Genomic DNA, 17,021 nt, shown 5'->3' on the forward strand with positions numbered 1-17,021 from the left:
CATTCCAATCTTCAATTTATGCTCTGCCATAAAATATTGAGTTAATTTCATGTGATTTCCCCTTTATAACTCCAGGATGCTCAGTGCTTATCCTTCCCTTGGTGTTTATTCCTCCCTCCTACCTTTTGTATTTATTCTCTAAGTTTACCAAACATTGACTATCCACTCTAGAAAGTGTAAATACTTCAATTTCCCAATTCCCTGCTGCTCGCCCTGTTCTCTGACCCTTCTCAGACAAAGGTGTGAGTGAACCACCAGCTAATTTCCTTTAAAATTAGTTGAAAACTTAGTGCCTTGAATGGTTGGCTCACCTGCAAAGCTCTGCTTGGGAACAGGATCACATCCTGGCTGCAACCAGCTCCTCTCCTTCCCCATCCTGTTGTGGGGATGAGGAGGGAAGGACAAATATCAATAAAAGTGAATGAGACTTTTTGACAGAGCAGCTTCTGCAAGGGGAACTTTTTTTTTTCATATTTTTTTTAAGGGTGCAAACAATGGATGGAGCAGAATTTGCATAAAACTCATTAGAAAAAAAGTACAAGTTTCATAAATCTTGTGATAAATTAATGTGATATCATTCCGAACATGATATATTAATTTTAGGATGAAATGAATGGGTCTGTGATCATTGTTGGTAATTATGAGGCTCCCAGGCAGTTTGGAGAGGAAATTATTTTTAAGAGGGTTTTTTGTAAGTGCGGGGACCCTTTTCACGCTGGGAATATCTTAACAAACCCAGATTACTCCTTTTACAAGTTTTTTTTTCTTATTTTACTCTCCTGGGTGTTTGGGTGTTTTTGGGGGGTTTTTTTGGATGCAAGTGTATTTACTCCCCTCCTTCATGGTGATGCAGCCTATTCTTTGGCAGACAAAAGGAGACAAGACTCCTTTGAGTTTTTGGCCTATTCTTTATGTTTTCTCTTGTCCCAGGGAAAACCTGTGGGTTTTGTAGTGTAATGGAAGGCAGGAATTGCTGGATCCTAGCCTGAGCGAGCAGGGAGAAAGGAGAGGCAAGGCACCCCTGTGACACTGCTGCTTGCAGGAGGTTTGCCCAGGGATGAGCATTTTCTTTTAATCCCTTTTTCCCAGGCAGATTTGGAGATACCAGAGCAATACTGAGGTGTATCAGTGATTTTTGGCAGCAATGTGCCAGTGTGGTTGGGGAGTTCTGATTAATAAACCCCTGTCTCCAGCCTAAGGAGGTGCCAGTGAGTGAGCAAAGGCTGTGCCCTCCATCTGCAGAATCATGGAATGACTGGGGTCAGCAGGGACCTTAAAGCTCATCTAGTTCCACCCCCTGCCATGGGCAGGGACACCTTCCACTAGCCCAGGTTGCTTCAAGCTATGTCCAACCTGACCTTGGACACTTCCAGGGATGGGGCAGCCACAGCTTCTCTGGGCAACCTGTGCCAGGGCCTCACCACCCTCACAGGAGAGAATTTATTCCCAATATCCCATCTAACCCTGCCCTCTGGCAGTGGGAAGCCATTCCCCCTTGTCATGTCACTCCTGCCCTTGTTCAAAGTCCCTCTGCAGCTGTCTTGGAGCCCCTTTAGGCACTGGAAGGGGCTTTCAGGTCTCCATGGAGCCTTCTCTTCCCAAGCTGGACACCCCAGCTCTCCCAGCCTTTCCTTCCACTGAACACACACACCACCAGCATGAAGCCACGTGTTTAAAAGTGGATGTGGAGAGCTTGTCTGATATGTGTGTTGCTGTAAGACCTGTTTGAAGCTTGATGGAGGGCAGTTGTTCTGTCTTACCTGTGTCAATGTCAGTGTTGACTTTATTTGGAAGGATGCCACTTCTGTGCCCATGTTCATGCCATCACCCAGTGACTGTATGCACAGCATCTCCCAGCAGAGCCTCGGAATTCAGTTTGCTTTAATGGCAATGTCTAGAAATTTCCACATGCCGTTGATTTTTTTGTATTTTCCCCCTTCTTATTTGTCTTATAACGTTAACCAGAGTGCTCAGTAAACAGCCAAGTAAACCAAACAAACCCTCTGTGTGGCTGCCCTCTGCAAACACTTGGCTCTTCTTTACCTGCTGCTGCTCCCTGCCTCTTAAACAGCTTTAAAACCCCTTTTAAACATCTCTGTGAGAGCTGGGGGGACCAAAGGCAGGCGATGCCACTCTCTGAGGTTTACCACTGCCTGCCAGATCTGCTTATGGATTCTGTCTTCACACTGACTCCCCACTTAAATAACTAAATGCAGCAGGAAAGATGCTCTGCCTCTGAGCATCTGAAGAACTAGGAAAAACTCCTCTGCTGTGCCTTTCACTTCCCAGCTTGATAAATTCCCTCAGAAATGGTTTTGACTGCACATATTTGTTTTCCCTCTTCCCTGTCACCCCTGGATTTGGCTCCTTCCTCTCCCATACCTGACGGCAGCCGTGCACGTGGTTCCTGGACCAGCTGCTCCAGGGCTTTCCCCCCCTCCACCATTGGTGAAGAACTCCTGTTTTTCTGATGGCAGGAGCTGCTCTTTTCATGTTTCTTTATTATGAGACCCTTTTACAAAGGTGCTGGTGTCTCCCTGCCCTTTTTGACTCGCTCTGCAGTGTGGTAATTGTAGTGGAGGCAGCCTTGGTGGAGGGGAAAGCTGATGCTCCCCATTAGCATCTGGGAAGAGACACGTGTAATGTTGAGCTCAGCCTGAATTGTAGGAGTGGAAACTTTCTTCGCTGAGTCCTTCTGGAACGTGTTGGCTCAAGGGGTTGAGCCCTTTCTGAGAAGGAGGTCAGGGAGTGTCTGTTGAGGTTGTGCTTACAGAATGAGCTCGGAGACAGGCCTGGAGGTGGATGAGTGGGTTGCCCATGTACCTGTGATGTGCTTTTAGGTACCCCTGAGTGTAACTGAGTGGTGTTGACCAGGGTTTAAACTCAGCACGGCTGTGTGGCAGGAGTTCTGCTATTACTGTTCACCCAAGGGGTGCAGGAATGGAGATGGAGACACCTTGGTGCCTGCAAGAGATTTCCTGATCCCGGATGTGCTTTGGTTGCCCTCCCAGCCCCCCCTGCTGGCATTGCCCCCTGCACACCAAGTGAGGTCTCCTGTGCACACTCTGTCCCCAGCTCTGGATTTGTCCTTTCCAGGAAAGTGATCCCAAATGTGGAAGAAGTTGTGACTCGCTGTGACCTCCCACTTGAAACTAGATTTTGCTTTACTTTCTTTGCTAGGGAGTCACTGTCCTTTCCTCTCCCTGCCATTGCTCGGAGATTGCTCAGCAGCACAGAAATATTGACGTTTCTTCTTTTCAAAGTCTTTGGGAAAGGGCTTTTTTTCCCCCTCTTAGTTGTGTTTTTTGTTTTTTTTTTTTTCCTGAAAGTCAAAAGAGAAAATGAATTGGAGGTAAAAAAAGGGAGCAGGTGACAAATGAGAAGAACAAGGTTGGAATTTCAAGATCAAATCTTGCCACCGAGCACATCAGAGGCCCGGCTGCTGTGATGAACTGGGCTGACTGGAGATGCCTGTGCTGGGGTGACTGGGGCAGGAAGGCAGGACCAGGTTGTCCCATCTGCTTTCCAAGGAAGCAGGGGGAGCCAAGGAAATGCTCTGGCAGCTACTTTGGAGCAGAAGTGTGGCAGTGGCCTTTGTGTCAGGGGACCCCTTGCTGCAGGGTGCGGTTGCTAAGATGATTTTTAACTAAATTTCTGCTGCTTTGAGAAGCTGAATGGCTGCTGAGGGCCCCCTGTGCCAGCTCTTGACTTTGATGGAGGACCACAAACACTGCTCTTGGTATCAGGGCTGTCTCCTTCCTGCTTCCCTCCCCAGTGTGTCTGGGGCCTCTGATCCGTTTGCTGCTGCTCCTTAGAAAATCCAGGGATTTTATCCTGCAAAGCCCCTGGTTCCTGAGCTGAGTGCCCATAGTGCTGGCTGGCAGCTCTGGTGGCAGGAGGTGGGCAGCCAAGAAGCTCTGTGGTGACTGTGCCCACAGATATGACCCAGAGCTCGGGAGCCAAGGAGAAACAGTTTTTAACTCGTTGTTAAAAACAGGGATTAAAATGCTTTTTATATGAAAGTGTAGCTGATGCCTGGAGTCTTGAGCCCAAAAGCCAGTGCAGTCAGCAGAGACATTCCTATTAACTCCACTTGGGTATGAATCAGACCTTTTAACAGAGAAGCTTATTAAGCAACTAATTAGAAACCTGCCCCTTCTGTTGGATCCCAGTGCCCTCCATCCCACCCCAACCCATTCCTGTCTGGACTGTGTCAACATCTTGCTTGGGCAGCTTCTTCATCCTCAGACTCCCTCCCTGACCTTGAGAGTCAGAGCTTCCACAGCCCTCAGGGAGCTCTAGGATCCTCCCAGAGAGTTTGTTTTTTCTCTTCTCTCATCCCCCTCTTGAAAGCAAAACCAATGGAGAGGAATTGGGGCAGGTATAACCCCTTTTCCTGCTTTCCTCCGTGGCAAACTGGAAGGGCAAGAAAAATATAGAGGTTTACAGCTGCAAGCAGGATACTGAGATAAGAGTCCCTCTATAGGATGGAAAAGTACACCCCATGAAGCAGCCAAACTAAAAGAAATATAACAAAATCCGAGCAGGAACAAAACAGGAGGCAAAAACAGCAAGGAAAAAAAAGTTCCTGAGGTCAATCAAAGTTCAAGACTTGGAGAAAGAAGAAAATCTGTGTATGTGTGAGAAAGAGGGAGAAGTAGCTGTGATTGAGAGAAAGGAGGCAAAAGGAGACGAGATAAATTCTGATTATCTGGTGGAATCAAGACACTTAACTGCCCTGTCTGATTCCTGAGAGGAAACAAATGGAGCCTATAACTTTGCACTGCAGAAGGATAATTTGTCCCTGTTTCCTCAGCCCTTGCTGGAGCCAGGACGGTGCTTGGGCTGGAGGAGGCTTGAACAGCATCCTCAGCACGACCCCAGGGACAGATGGGAAGGTGTTTTTCTTTGTGAGCCACCCTGAGAGGGGTTTCTGACAGATGTGGTGCTCTACACAGCCTGTCTGAGCAGGACCCTCTGCTTCTCGATGATTTCCCAGTGATTCTGACACTGGAGGGTTTTGGGAATGCCAAGACCCAGAGCAGTTCCACTGTTGCTTCTGTGAAAGAGGCTGTGGAGTCCAGCTGTGGAGCTGAGTATTGCTGTGTCTGGGGCTTGCCTTGGTCTGGCTTCACCCACGGGTGGGACAACAGCAGCTTCCCTGGGATCACCCTGGAAAATGGGAGTTCTGGTGCTCTGCTGAGTGGTGGCCCTGGTGCAGATGCTCCAGCTGTGGAGCTTTACCTTGTGCTGTCCAGCCAGTCTGCTTGTTTTCTGTTGGTGCAGGAAATGAAGAGGGGGGAAAGTAGGATAAAAGAAATAAATACAGTTAGTTGGTGCTGAAGAAATCGGTGGAAGGCAGCTCACACGAACTTCTCTTGTGGTGGTGGAAGTGGTGAAGTTTTAATACCACACTCCTAAACTTAGGATTCCCTTGGGGTAAAAGTTGGGGGAAAAATTGGGACAAAGCAATTGTGACATCTCACTTCTTATTTCAAGCTCTATTTCTTATTACCTTCTATTTAATTTGTTATTTTGGTCTGTATTTTAGACATTTGTAATCCTTTTTTTTTTTCCTGTAACAAGCTGGAGGTGCTCTGAAGGTGAGATGGTGATTACTTGCCTGATGGAGGGGTAAGGGAATGGGAAAAAGAGCTCTTAGAACTTGGTATCTCAATTGTGAGGGTTTGTTTAGGATGGAATTTTCCGCTGTTCCAGTGGAGCTCACACTTTAAAGTTCTGAGCTGCCCTATCCGTGTCCTAATGAAGTTTCTTGAAGAAAAGTTGGGATGTTTCTGCTGTGTTTCCCTTTTCCTCCTTTACCCACCGAATCTGTCCTTAATTTTGCTCCTCTGGGAGCAGAGGGAGGTTGATCCCAGAGTGCTGTTTCACAGGGATCTGACTTCACAGACTGGCAGGAGCGGGAACTGGAGGTGGGATGCTATGCTCTGCCCTGAAATGCCTTGCCTCCCTCTCCAGGTTATCCTGAATTTAGAGGCTGAATTCCCTGGCAGTGAGAAGTAGCTGTAACGCAAAGAGAGGAGAGTTAAATATTTGTTTGCTGGCTGATTGATTGATTGGTTTTACAACTGAGTTTGCAGCACACAAACAATAAGCACAGCTATAATTAGAACTGGGTGGCACATGATTTTCCTATTCAGCAGGAATTTTAAGATCATTTCCCTTCCAGAGATGCAACCAAGACTTCTTGGAGTTGGAAGTGTTTACCATTCTGGAGGGAATTGCAGATAGCCTGTTGATCTGGGGGGGGTTTGAATGGGATGTAAAAGGTGCAAGGTAAATTGTGCAGAATAAAGAGGCATGACCCTGGATTTACTTTGTCCTCACTGCTGGCTTTCATTGCTGTGGGGGACTGACAGAGTCTTCTTGTTTCTTGAGGAAAAGGAACCTTTGCTAAGGATGACTTTGGATGTCCTCCAGCATAAAACCAAGCTAGTACCTTGGTTTATATTGAGGTTCCAAGGTTTGAGAAAGTGTAGGGTCTTCATTTCTATGGCGTTGGCTGCACTGAAGAAATGGGAGCGTTGCAGATGAGCAGTTTGATCACGGGTTTGGATTTTGTCTTTGTCCAAAATGTCTTTGATTGTGACCCATCACTCACTTGCACCTGTTTTGGTGGAAGGAATTTTTTCCCAGTGGTTAATTCTAGCTGCTCTTTTTAAAGCAACTGCTATTCCTTCTCCAAAGAGAAATTTGTCTGGGTCGGGGCATTGAGTCTTGCTGTGCTTTCATGGAAGAGTCATCGCTAAGTGTTACATTTTGTCCTCAAGACAACCTGAGTCATCTCACTCTTCTTAGTCAGAGATGAGGCAGTTCAAGCTTTTAAAGCCTTTTTTAAGGGAAAAGCACTTTTGCTAGCTCTTAAAAGTTTGTGGCTTCCTCTTGCATCCAGTCCTGAAGATCCACCCAGCCCAGCAGCTTGTAGAATTGCAGCCTTGGCAGAACCAGCTCTATAAAAGTTACTCCTGCGTGCCCAAAGAGCATTGTGGCTCTGCCAGACAGGGCATGGAAGGAGCTCCATGCACCTTACATGCTTGGATCACCGTACCTGCCAGAATAGCTTTGGGATATTCTCCACTGCAGCTGTGGCCTACCATCCTTCTTTGAGGGTGTTTGGAGCAGGGTAATAAAAGCAAATACCAAACAAGCCCCAGTTACCAAGGGCTTCTCCTGGCTGCTTGGTCCTCCCTGTTATTTGCCATTCTGTCACCTGAATTTGTACCAACAGCAGTTTTACATGGCACCCAATGAGGTGGGTGGCCTTAGGACCTGCCAGACAGCTGGGTCCTTACTCAAATGTGCTTCATCAGTGTTGTAGGGCACTAAATTTTTAATCAGAAAGTCATGGCGGGTGAAGTCAAATGCCTTATAGGAGTCTATTATTTCTTTGCAGTTACCTTTATCTGCCAAAATTGTAATCTCATCAAAGAATAAAATCAGGTTTGTTTGACAAGGTCTATTTTCCATAAAATCGTGTTGACTGGCATTAATTATGTTCCTATCGTTTAATTTTTTATTAATGGAATCTCATATCAGCTTTTTCCATTATTTCCCCTGTGATTGATGTTGGGCCTGTCGGTCTGTAATTGCCCAGCCTCTCTCTGCTCTCCAAGCTGTGTTGCTGCTTTTGCCCTCTGTTCTGCTGGAGCTTCCCTCCCCTTCTCAGATGGGTGAAATTTGGGCCTCTGTTCTGCTTGGCCAGGTGATCTGAGTGCTCTTGTACTGCCAAATTTGGCCCACGCAGAGTATGTGCCCCCATCCTCAAGGCTGTGTGGCCGAGGAGATCTCCCATCGTTATCCCCCCATCCTCAAGGCCAAGGGGATCTTCCATCCTTGTCCACCAGCTTTTTTCCTCCTATTTGCTCCCCCATCCTGCTGAGGAGAGCACAAGAGAGCAAGTGGCTGGGTGGGCAACAGGCAGCCACCCATGGTGAGCTAGACATGGCAGGCTTTGAAGGTGCTCAGAGGTGTCATGGAGAGGCCAAAAATGATTCAAGGAGATTCTTCTGGGTCTGAAATAAAGAGGTGGTGTCTGTTCTTTGCTTTTGTTGCTGTATCTGCTGGTGGTGCCCCTTGGCAGGGAAGAGCGCGAGGGAGGCTGGTCAGTGCTTACCCAGAAGAGGTGTGGGTTCCTTCACTGTCTCTAGTGCCAGAAATGGCCTTGCTTGGGCTGGACTAAGATGACTTTCTCTTTTGATAAGGATGAGGAAGGAGAGGATCTGTGGTCCAGCTCATCTGTGCCACGCAGAACAGTCAGACCATGCACAGCCTGACTCCCCTTGAAGCACTGTAGCACCACGGGAAAAGAGTTTGGGGATGGTTTCAGGTCTTCCACAGACCTGCATTCTCTGACATGCTGAATGTTTTCGGGATTTCTCCCTCCCTGCCCAAATTGGCTCATGATTTCTCTCCTCTCCCCCTCTCCCAGGTTCCTCAGTGACTCAGCTGCTGGCCCGGGACCTGGACAACGACCCGCTGGTGTTCGGCGTGGTCGGGGAGGAGGCCAGCAGGTTCTTCGCCGTGGAGAGCGTCACCGGTGTCGTGTGGCTCCGGCAGCCCTTGGACAGAGAGGTAATGCTGAGAGTACCCTCTGCTGAGGGGAGGGAAAAGCCCCCTCTGCTCAGATGGGTGGTGGCTCTGCACCCTCGGTGGCAGCCGAAATGGGTGTTGTTCCCACACGGAGTTGGGAATCCAGATGTGCCCCCATCCCTAGTCACCTTGTCACTGTCTCTAGTTCAATGGGGACATGGGGAATAAGCAGGGAGCTCTGGTTTGATCTGGCTTGCTGGTTTTCCTGGATGCCAGAATAATATCTGTGGCTCTGGAAGGAAAGGAAATAATAAATGGAGATGATCTACCAGAGAGCCAGGATGCTCCTACAGTCAGGGAAATCTGTGGACTCTCTCTTTAAAGCTCTATTTAAATTAAATCCTTTACTATTTAGAACAGTGTGTGAAGAGATGTGAGGTGTCCCTGCTTATTCAATCTCATCAAGACTTTTCATCCTCTTGTGGATTCAAGCTGCTGGATGCTAAATTTGGCAAGATTCTTGCCTCGAAGCTGTTTCACACCCCTGTTTCCCATGGGAGCTTTGGTGTGCAAGGATGGGATCCCATCCAGGTGCCTGCTTTACTAAATTCCTGGCCCTTGCCGCATTCCTGGAGCGAGGAAGAAGGGACAGCGCAGGCACTTGGACGGGAGCTTGGGAAGACTGGGAAAGTACTCTATGACTTGGGCAATGTGCTTAATTTCCCCTGTGCTTGTGTTGTCTGTATTTAGTGCTTCCTTGGCCAGCAGCAGCATGGTGAAGATCAAATCCATTAACACACCTCACACACTCTGACCAGTGGTCCTGGTCAGAGCCAGCCAGAGGTTGGGATGTGGAGGAAGCAGGGTGGTGGATGCTGCTCAGGCTGAGCTGGGGGGGGAGGGCAAACCCAACTTCACAGCGTTAAGAGCGAGGCTTTGGGAAAATGAAGTGTTTTTCTTCACCCCTCTCCCCTCCACCTCCCCGTGCCAACAGCTGCTGGCATGAGTCATAAATCTTCCCTCATTCAAATGCCTCCTGCTTCCCCCTACTCATGATGCCAGCCTTAAGCCAGGGAGGGCGATCAAGAAATTTTAGGGGTCTTTTCATGGAGGTTGGGAAGGGAAGGAGCTGAGCACAGTTCGGATTCGTGAATGGGCTCAGCTGGGAGAGGAACCTGCACCCATCAGCTCATCCCAGAGGCTCAAAGTCAGAAGAATACATGGAAGATGGTGAAGACAGACCAGTGCATGGCTTGGTATGGGAAAGGTCTAAAGGAGATGGGAAAGGTGTAAATGGCAATTTGTGGTGGAGGAAGCAGGATGGTGTGGGAGGGAAGGGGTGGATGGAGGTGGGCAGCAGGCTGGGAGCAGAGAACCAGCAGCCTGGATGCATGTGATCAGAAAGTCAGGGGAGAGAAAGCCATGCAAGAAAAGTGCTGGGGAAGGAAAAGCGAGGGATCAATCCTTGCACAATGGGGGAGAAAAAGAGAGGCTTGAAAAGGGAGAAGGAGTCATAGCAAGGTAAATAATGCAGGAAAAGGGGAAATAGAGAACAAGAGGAAGGAGTGAATGTATAGAGGAAAAATGATTTTTAAAAGTTTTGGGTTTGTTTTTTTTTTTACTCCTAGGAAGATTAGAAGGAAAAGATTTTTTTTTTTAAGAGACAGTCCCAGAAGCTATCTGTTAAGATAATTTGAGACAGAAATTAATGAGTGGCAGATTTCTCTGATTATTTTATTAAATTTTTAAAATTTAAATGCTCAACACGTTGTTTCCTATCTCCTGTTTTAACTTTCTTCCCTATCGTGTTGTCCCTTGTGGATAAGTAGGAGGAAAAGAGGGCTGAAAGGCTCTGATGCATCAGGGTGGGATATCACAGGGAGCAGAGGATCTCCTCCTCTCCATTGGAATTTCAGGTCTTCCTTCTGCCTCCAAGTACTGTCCCAAGGCAGGAGCTGGGAAAGGCTTGGATTCCCGGCTGTTTGGATGGAGGGGGGCAGATGTGGGGGCAGGAGGAGGGCACACTCTGGGGAGCTGTTCCCCAAACCCTTCTCTTAGAGGAACTGCTGCCCTGGCACAAGCAGAGCTCCTGCTCTGGGCACCGGTGGCTGCTGCCTGTCCCTGAGTGATCTCATTAGGGATAAGTCAACCAAAGCTGCAGCAGGGAGAGCCATTTCAAGCTTCCTTTCCAGCCTTTCCTGAGCGATGCTTTGGAAACATCAAGTTGCTGTGCTCCAGCAGCTCAGGCCGGGCAGGGACACCAGAGGTGGGAAGGGATGCGGGAGAAGGGAGGGATTGTTAGGACTGGAGGGGAACAAAACACCAGCTGGTGGTCAGGTACAGGTAGTTGTGGTGGCCTGAGTCCTCTGGCCATCCCTGCAGGATTCCTTGGTAAAACATGAGTGAAATGATTCCTGGTGGTTAAGAAAGGCCAGGAAGAGAAAGTCTGCCTCCACTGGCAATATCCCCCTGCCCTGATAGAAAAATAGTCCCCTTCCCCACTTGTCCCTCACCTCAGTGACTTTAATATATCCCCGTTTCAGACCAAGCTGTTAATGTAGTTAAAGCACTAAGGGGCAGAGAGGACTGTACAGGCAATTTCATGGGATTTCAGCCAGTTCTTACTACAGACCGTGGACTTATCCCAGTATTCCCAGCAATGTGATAGATAAGTTGGGAAAGCAGCAGCAAGATTTAGAAGTCCTCACTGACACTGTGTTCCGTTGTCATCTCAAACAAAAACCTAATCACAGAGCTTTTACTTCGGACTTCCTCCTCTTTTTGTGTCATCTCTGTGTCTTGCAGGTGAAGATGGAGCCAGGTCACAGTACACCTTGGGTGGAAAACTACTTTTCTCCCCCTTCCACTCATTCTTTCTCGCTGCCCCAAGCAGTCAGCCCATGGCATTAGGGGCTGGGTGGGTGTGCAGAGAGAGCTGGGGTTTGCTGGCACCTGCAGAAGGTTAAACAGTGGGCTCCTCTCACCTACTTGAGCCTAGTTGTCTGTTTAAATGCTCAGCTGCTAGTCAGGAAGTCAGTTCCTTGGTCCCTTCATCCCTCTGAGCCAGGACAGAGCATCTCTCTGTGCCTGTGGAATACATGGGAGCCCCACTGGCATCCAGATTTCTCAGCATTTCCTTTCCAACTCAGGTAATGGCACTCAAGCGCCTTTTCTCTTCTGGAAGGTCCTGAAAGCATTTTGTGTGTAATAATATTGGCTAAAAGTCCCAAGCCTGCCATCTGCAGATAAACGCTACAGTATCTTTAATTATGTGTTTTTTCTTCTCTTTCCCTTTCAGACTAAGTCAGAATTCACGGTTGAGTTTTCTGTCAGTGACAGCCAAGGGGTGAGTGTGACTTCTCATTTCATGGTCTGTGGCAAGGACAAGAGGGGAGCAGGGAGGGTGAGTGTGGGTCACCAAGGGACCTTCTGCATCACCCCAAGGGCCTGGGGAGTGGGGTCACCCCTTGGTCCAAAGCCAAGTCAGAAAACACGCCACAAGCTTTAGGCTTTAAATGCACACATAAAGCTGGCACATAACCCTGCTCTTATCCTTGTGGCCGCAGGTGATCAAAGGGACGGTCAACATCCAGGTGGGAGATGTGAATGACAACGCTCCACAGTTCCACAACCAGCCCTACAGCGTCCGCATTCCAGAGGTAGGGATCAGCACAGCCTCTCCCTGCAGCCTGGCACCTGGCTCTTCTCTCAGTGGCCACTCTTGCTGTGTGGTTGCCAGCACAGAGCTGACTGTATGTGAGGGCTGCCGATGTACAGGGCTGTCCTCCTGCCCTGGACCCTCGTGGGGTTGGAGGAGGATTAAACCTCTGGAAGTTACTGCTGTGTGAAAATGGGCAGAAGCCAAGTGATGGTGTTGGGGAAAGGCAGGTGGAAGAGGAGATTTGGAGCTTTGTGCAGCCTTGGTGACAATATATCTTACGACAAATGAGAAGTTTGAAAATAGGTGTAAATGAGAATATGTGTCTTTTCCTCTTTCTTTGAGCAGGGGGGGATATGCAGCTCTTGTCACAGAGGTGACCTGTGACAGGAATAACTATTTCTCCAAATGCCTGAATTCTGTCAGAGTACTGCCCAAAGGCTTCTGCCCTGGCTTGTGATTTCCTTTAACAGTTCCTTAGCAGGACTTGTCCCATGATGTCCCTGGAATAAAATAGGTAGGAAGGGACCACAAGAGATCATCTGACCCAGACTCCCACTAAACCAGTGAGAATTTTCATGTTAGATCAGGTTGCTTTATCCAGCCAAGTGTTGCATATCCCCAAGGACAGAGTTTCCACAACCTTCTGCTGCTCTCTGTGCTGGCCGTTGCAAGGGAGGTGACATCCACTCATCCATCTGGGAATGCTGCTGCACCTGCAGCTCGGCTTGGCAGAAAAAGGCGAGGAACTTACAAGTCTGATGTGAATTTAGACTTTAAAGATGTGTTTGCTGGTGCTAGGAGGAGAAGGTCAGGATATTCTATTTGAAATAGGGGATTAGTAGGGCATTTGACATCCCTCAGTGGAGGAAACCTCTTCCTCTTGTACCCCAGTGCCAGGGCAGAGCCAGTTTTTCCTAGATCATACGTTGAGGTGTGGGTGAGGTCACATGTGCGTTGTGTGTGTGAAATCAAGCAGCTTTGGTAATTGAGAGGTACAGAGGATTGTGTTACCATGGTGTACTTAATATGCCAGCTGCTGCTGCCCCACCGTGCTGGGCTTTGATCCCCCCCATCCCTCTGCTGAAAGGATGAGGTTTCTTCATTAGAGTTCTCGTGATGTATGAGCCAGGAGTTTCAGTCTCATCTTTGTGGCAAGTCACCTGAAACCTCCCTGTGAGAATGACAGTAGGTCAGAGTCAGTTCTGCTGCTCTCTAAGGCACGAGCGGTACAGAAATGACTTGGCCAAACCCACACAAGCTGCCTCTCACTCTCACCTTTGTTTGGGCCTCTGGGGGCTGGTGGGGGGCTGTCCTGCCTTGCTGCTGCTCCTCCCGGTGCTGCTCTGCCTGCAGAGGTCTGCAAAGCAACAGGAATGTCAGTAGGACTGCGGGAGAACACTCTCCTCTCTCCTGCCCTCAGATTTATCTCCAGTTTTGCAGTTCCTCTGCTACGGAGGACTCCCTTCTCCTGGTGGAAAGAGATGGAAATGGGTTTCTGTGTCTCCCCTGGGCAACTGGGGCTGTGTTAAGCTCCCATGCTAGTTTGGAATCATAGAAATCCCAGAATGGTTTGGGTTGGAAGGGACCTTAAAGCTCATCTCATTCCACTCCCTGCCATTGGCAGGGACACCTCCCACTATCCCAGGTTGCTCCAAGCCCCATCCAACACTTCCAAGCCTTGAGCACTTCCAGGGATGGGGCAGCCACAGCTTCTCTGGGCAACCTGTGCCAGGACCTCACCACTTCACAGGGAATAATTTCTTCCTAGTATCTCATTTAAACCTACTCTCTTTCAGTTGAAAGCCATTCCCCCATGTTCTATCACTACGTGTCCTGGTATGTAGAAAATAAAGGCTGGCTGAGAAAAGGGAACTTCCTCAAAATAAAAGTAAATAAAAGAACAGGAGGCTGAACCTTAGAACCCCTCTCTGGCACATCACACTGATTCGTACGTGGGATGTGGTTCTGCTGGGAGGGATTTCCAGGACCACCTGGCTGTTTGAGATACACCAATCCCAGTTATTCCCCCCATGCAGCTGCTGTGCACTTGGCCTTGGGAGCTGTGCTCTTCTGGAGCTTGGCCTAATCTAATTATAAGGCGGCGTGTGCCAGTTTCCAGTTTCTATCCGTGATCTTTAACCAAGGGCACCGATCAGAGGTAATGAGCCACAAATGCGTTGCTCCGCCAGCATCCTGGAGGCACTTCTGTTCTTCTGCCAGGGAGAGAGCCTTGCCTTGCCTTGCCAGGCACTGTGAGAGCAGGAGATGGGGTCCCACCACCTAAAGAGGACCCTCCAAGGGCTACAGCCCACAGGAGATGACAGCAATAAACTTCTGCTGTGTGTGGTGGCATGGCTCTCAAGTAGGTGTCTGCTTGGCTTTGAGACCTGTGCTGAGCCATAGGTTTTCTGTGTTGCTTGTCACAGCTGGAGGTGATGTGGCGTGGAATGTGCCAGGGGACACTCAGGGGAACCAGCCCTGGTAGGGGGTGACAGTATCCCCAGGTCACCCCATGCTTCAGGGTGAGCAGTGAGGGTGCAGGTGCCAAAATCTGCCTCAAAGAGCACCCAGCCCAAATCGAAGGGCCTGTGGATAATGAATGAAGAGGGGCTGGAGCCTGGAGAGAGAGAGAAGAGGAAAGTGTGGCTTTGAATAGACTGGCTTTGTGCAGATTTGGCAGCTAATGAGGGTTTTTCTCTTTTTAATTTTGAGATAAATGGATGTATCGATTCGCAGTTGTCGTAGCTAATGGAGCAGCAACCGAAAGGCTATTTAAACCTCGCTACTGTTGTGTGGCCCTCGGAAAGTCAAAAGAAGAGTGTGCATAAATAAATGGAACATGAAGTAAACTGACCTTTAAAAACAATACTGCCTCTAAATACCCATCCTGGTGTTTTACGCGGTCCGCTTGGTGTGAGAATGGGAATTTATTTGGGCATGGGCTGCGGATTGTGATCCCTCTCCGGTGTGGGGAGGGGGGAGAGGATGCCCAGTTTAACTGCGAACTCCTCCGCACCACAGCGGCTCTGAATCCCCAGACCAGGGATCGCTCCAGCGTCAGGCTGATGCCACTGGTGCTCTGAGCTCGTTGTGTCTTAATGGCATCCCTGGCACCTGCCTGGAATAGCTGAGGGAAGGCCCCGTGTCGGGAGAGGGATATTGCTGCAGCGTAATCGTCCGTCCCGTCTGGGCAAGGGCGCCCCGTGATTTGCTTGTCAAAAGGCACCGAGGCGGCACAGGCGCTCTCAAGTCTGTAAAGAAAAGGGGAATCCTGCTAGAATTGGCAACTTAATTCACCAAGCTGGCCTCGACAGAGCTCATTAAGTTCTCATGTATTCATTTCAGGCTAATGGCTGTCATGCTGGCTGCTGTTTGATTTGCTGTAATAGACTTTTATGGCTTTCCAGTTTGCGAGGACGTGTGTGCCTGTGTCTGTGCCCCATGGTGCTGCTGCAGGACATTAGTTAGCTGCTCATGTGCTTGCTACTCTGACCTTCAGGGTTTGCTCTCCTCCTGAATGCATCCCTTGTACTTCACCTCCTGCTCCCTCTCTTTTTTTACCCTCCTCACCCGACCCCAGGGTACCACATTTCTGGGAGTCTCAGGGTTTGGCTTTTAAACAAGGAGAGATCTATTGCCAAGCCTGTTGTGGCCATGCCTCAGTTTCTGACAAGTCCAATCTGCTTTATCTAATCCCTTTTTCCATTTGACTGGATCTGTAGAGAACTCAGAGTTGTTGGATTGTCATGGTTCAGTGCTTTTAGGTGAAGCGAGCAAGCAAAGTGGAGCCAAGGCCCTGTGTTGGTTTTATGGTACCCTGGTGTGATGGTGAGATCAGGGTGGACTGTTCCCCCTGGGTGCCTGCTGGGCTTTCCTGTCCCAGTTCCAAGCAGGAGACCTTCTGGGATTTCCAGACAACTTCCCCTTTGCCTTAAACAGGCTGCCCAGGGCAGTGGTAGAGTCAACATCCCTGGAGGGATTTAAAAGCTGTATGGATGTGGCACTTGAGGACATGGGTTAGTGGTGGCTTTGGCAGTGCTGGGAGAATGGTTAAACTTGATCCTATAGAGGGCTTTTCAAACTTAAATTGTACTACAAAGTGAATAAACTTCAAGTCTAGTACCATCTTGGTTTTCCCTCATAACCCCCCAACATCCTGAGCTTACTGATCAAGTTGAAACCATCTGTGGCCTTTTCTTGGTCCCGGAGCATCAGTAGTTCTCACATGCTGCCATAAAGGTCACTTCACTGTTGGTTACTTTGCTGAATGTTACCTCAGGAGACTTCTGTTGGGGTTTTCTCTCCTTTGGTGTTCTCCCCACCTAATTCCTCCTGTTATATTTAACACAGAGTGATTTATGAAGTAATGTTTATTACATTTTGGGATTACAACCCCCCATCCCTGGGACTGTTCAAGGACAGGTTGGTTGGGGCTTGGAGCAACCTGGTCTAGTGGAAGATGTCCCTGTCTGTGGCAGGAGGTTGGAACTAGAAGGTTTTTAAAGATCCCTTCCAACCCAAACCATTCCATGATTCTATGATCTTCCAGCAAAAAGCTGGCCTCAGCTAGCCTATGGGCCAGAGACTGCCACTCAGCACCCCAACCATTCATGGAATGACAGTTGCACCACAAAAAAAGTATCTAACTTGATGAGGACATAGTAATTATAACAGAGGTCTGTTTTCAAAAGGCTTGTAACCACAACCATCCACCTTGCCAGTGTGCTCATCTCATCCTGAATTCAAGCAAGCATCCACCAAGTAAGAGACAGGGCTGTGGGAAAGGAGTTCAAAAATGGACAGGGAAGTT

The 17,021-nt window shown here is 48.8% G+C and overlaps 1 protein-coding gene across 1 annotated transcript in view; it reads left to right on the plus strand.

Moving 5' to 3' along the window:
- The window catches only part of CDH23 (cadherin related 23), a 193,692-nt gene that overhangs the window by 36,699 nt on the left and 139,972 nt on the right, over positions 1–17,021 (plus strand). Inside the window, exons 4-6 of the mRNA XM_027693012.1 lie at positions 8,450–8,592; positions 11,849–11,896; positions 12,117–12,209. Coding sequence (XP_027548813.1) covers positions 8,450–8,592; positions 11,849–11,896; positions 12,117–12,209 — 284 coding nt within the window. The remainder of the gene's footprint in view (positions 1–8,449; positions 8,593–11,848; positions 11,897–12,116; positions 12,210–17,021) is intronic.

The sequence above is a fragment of the Neopelma chrysocephalum genome, unplaced genomic scaffold (assembly GCF_003984885.1).
Source record: "Neopelma chrysocephalum unplaced genomic scaffold, ASM398488v2 Primary Assembly neopelma1_89, whole genome shotgun sequence".
Classification (NCBI taxonomy): Eukaryota; Metazoa; Chordata; class Aves; order Passeriformes; family Pipridae; genus Neopelma; species Neopelma chrysocephalum.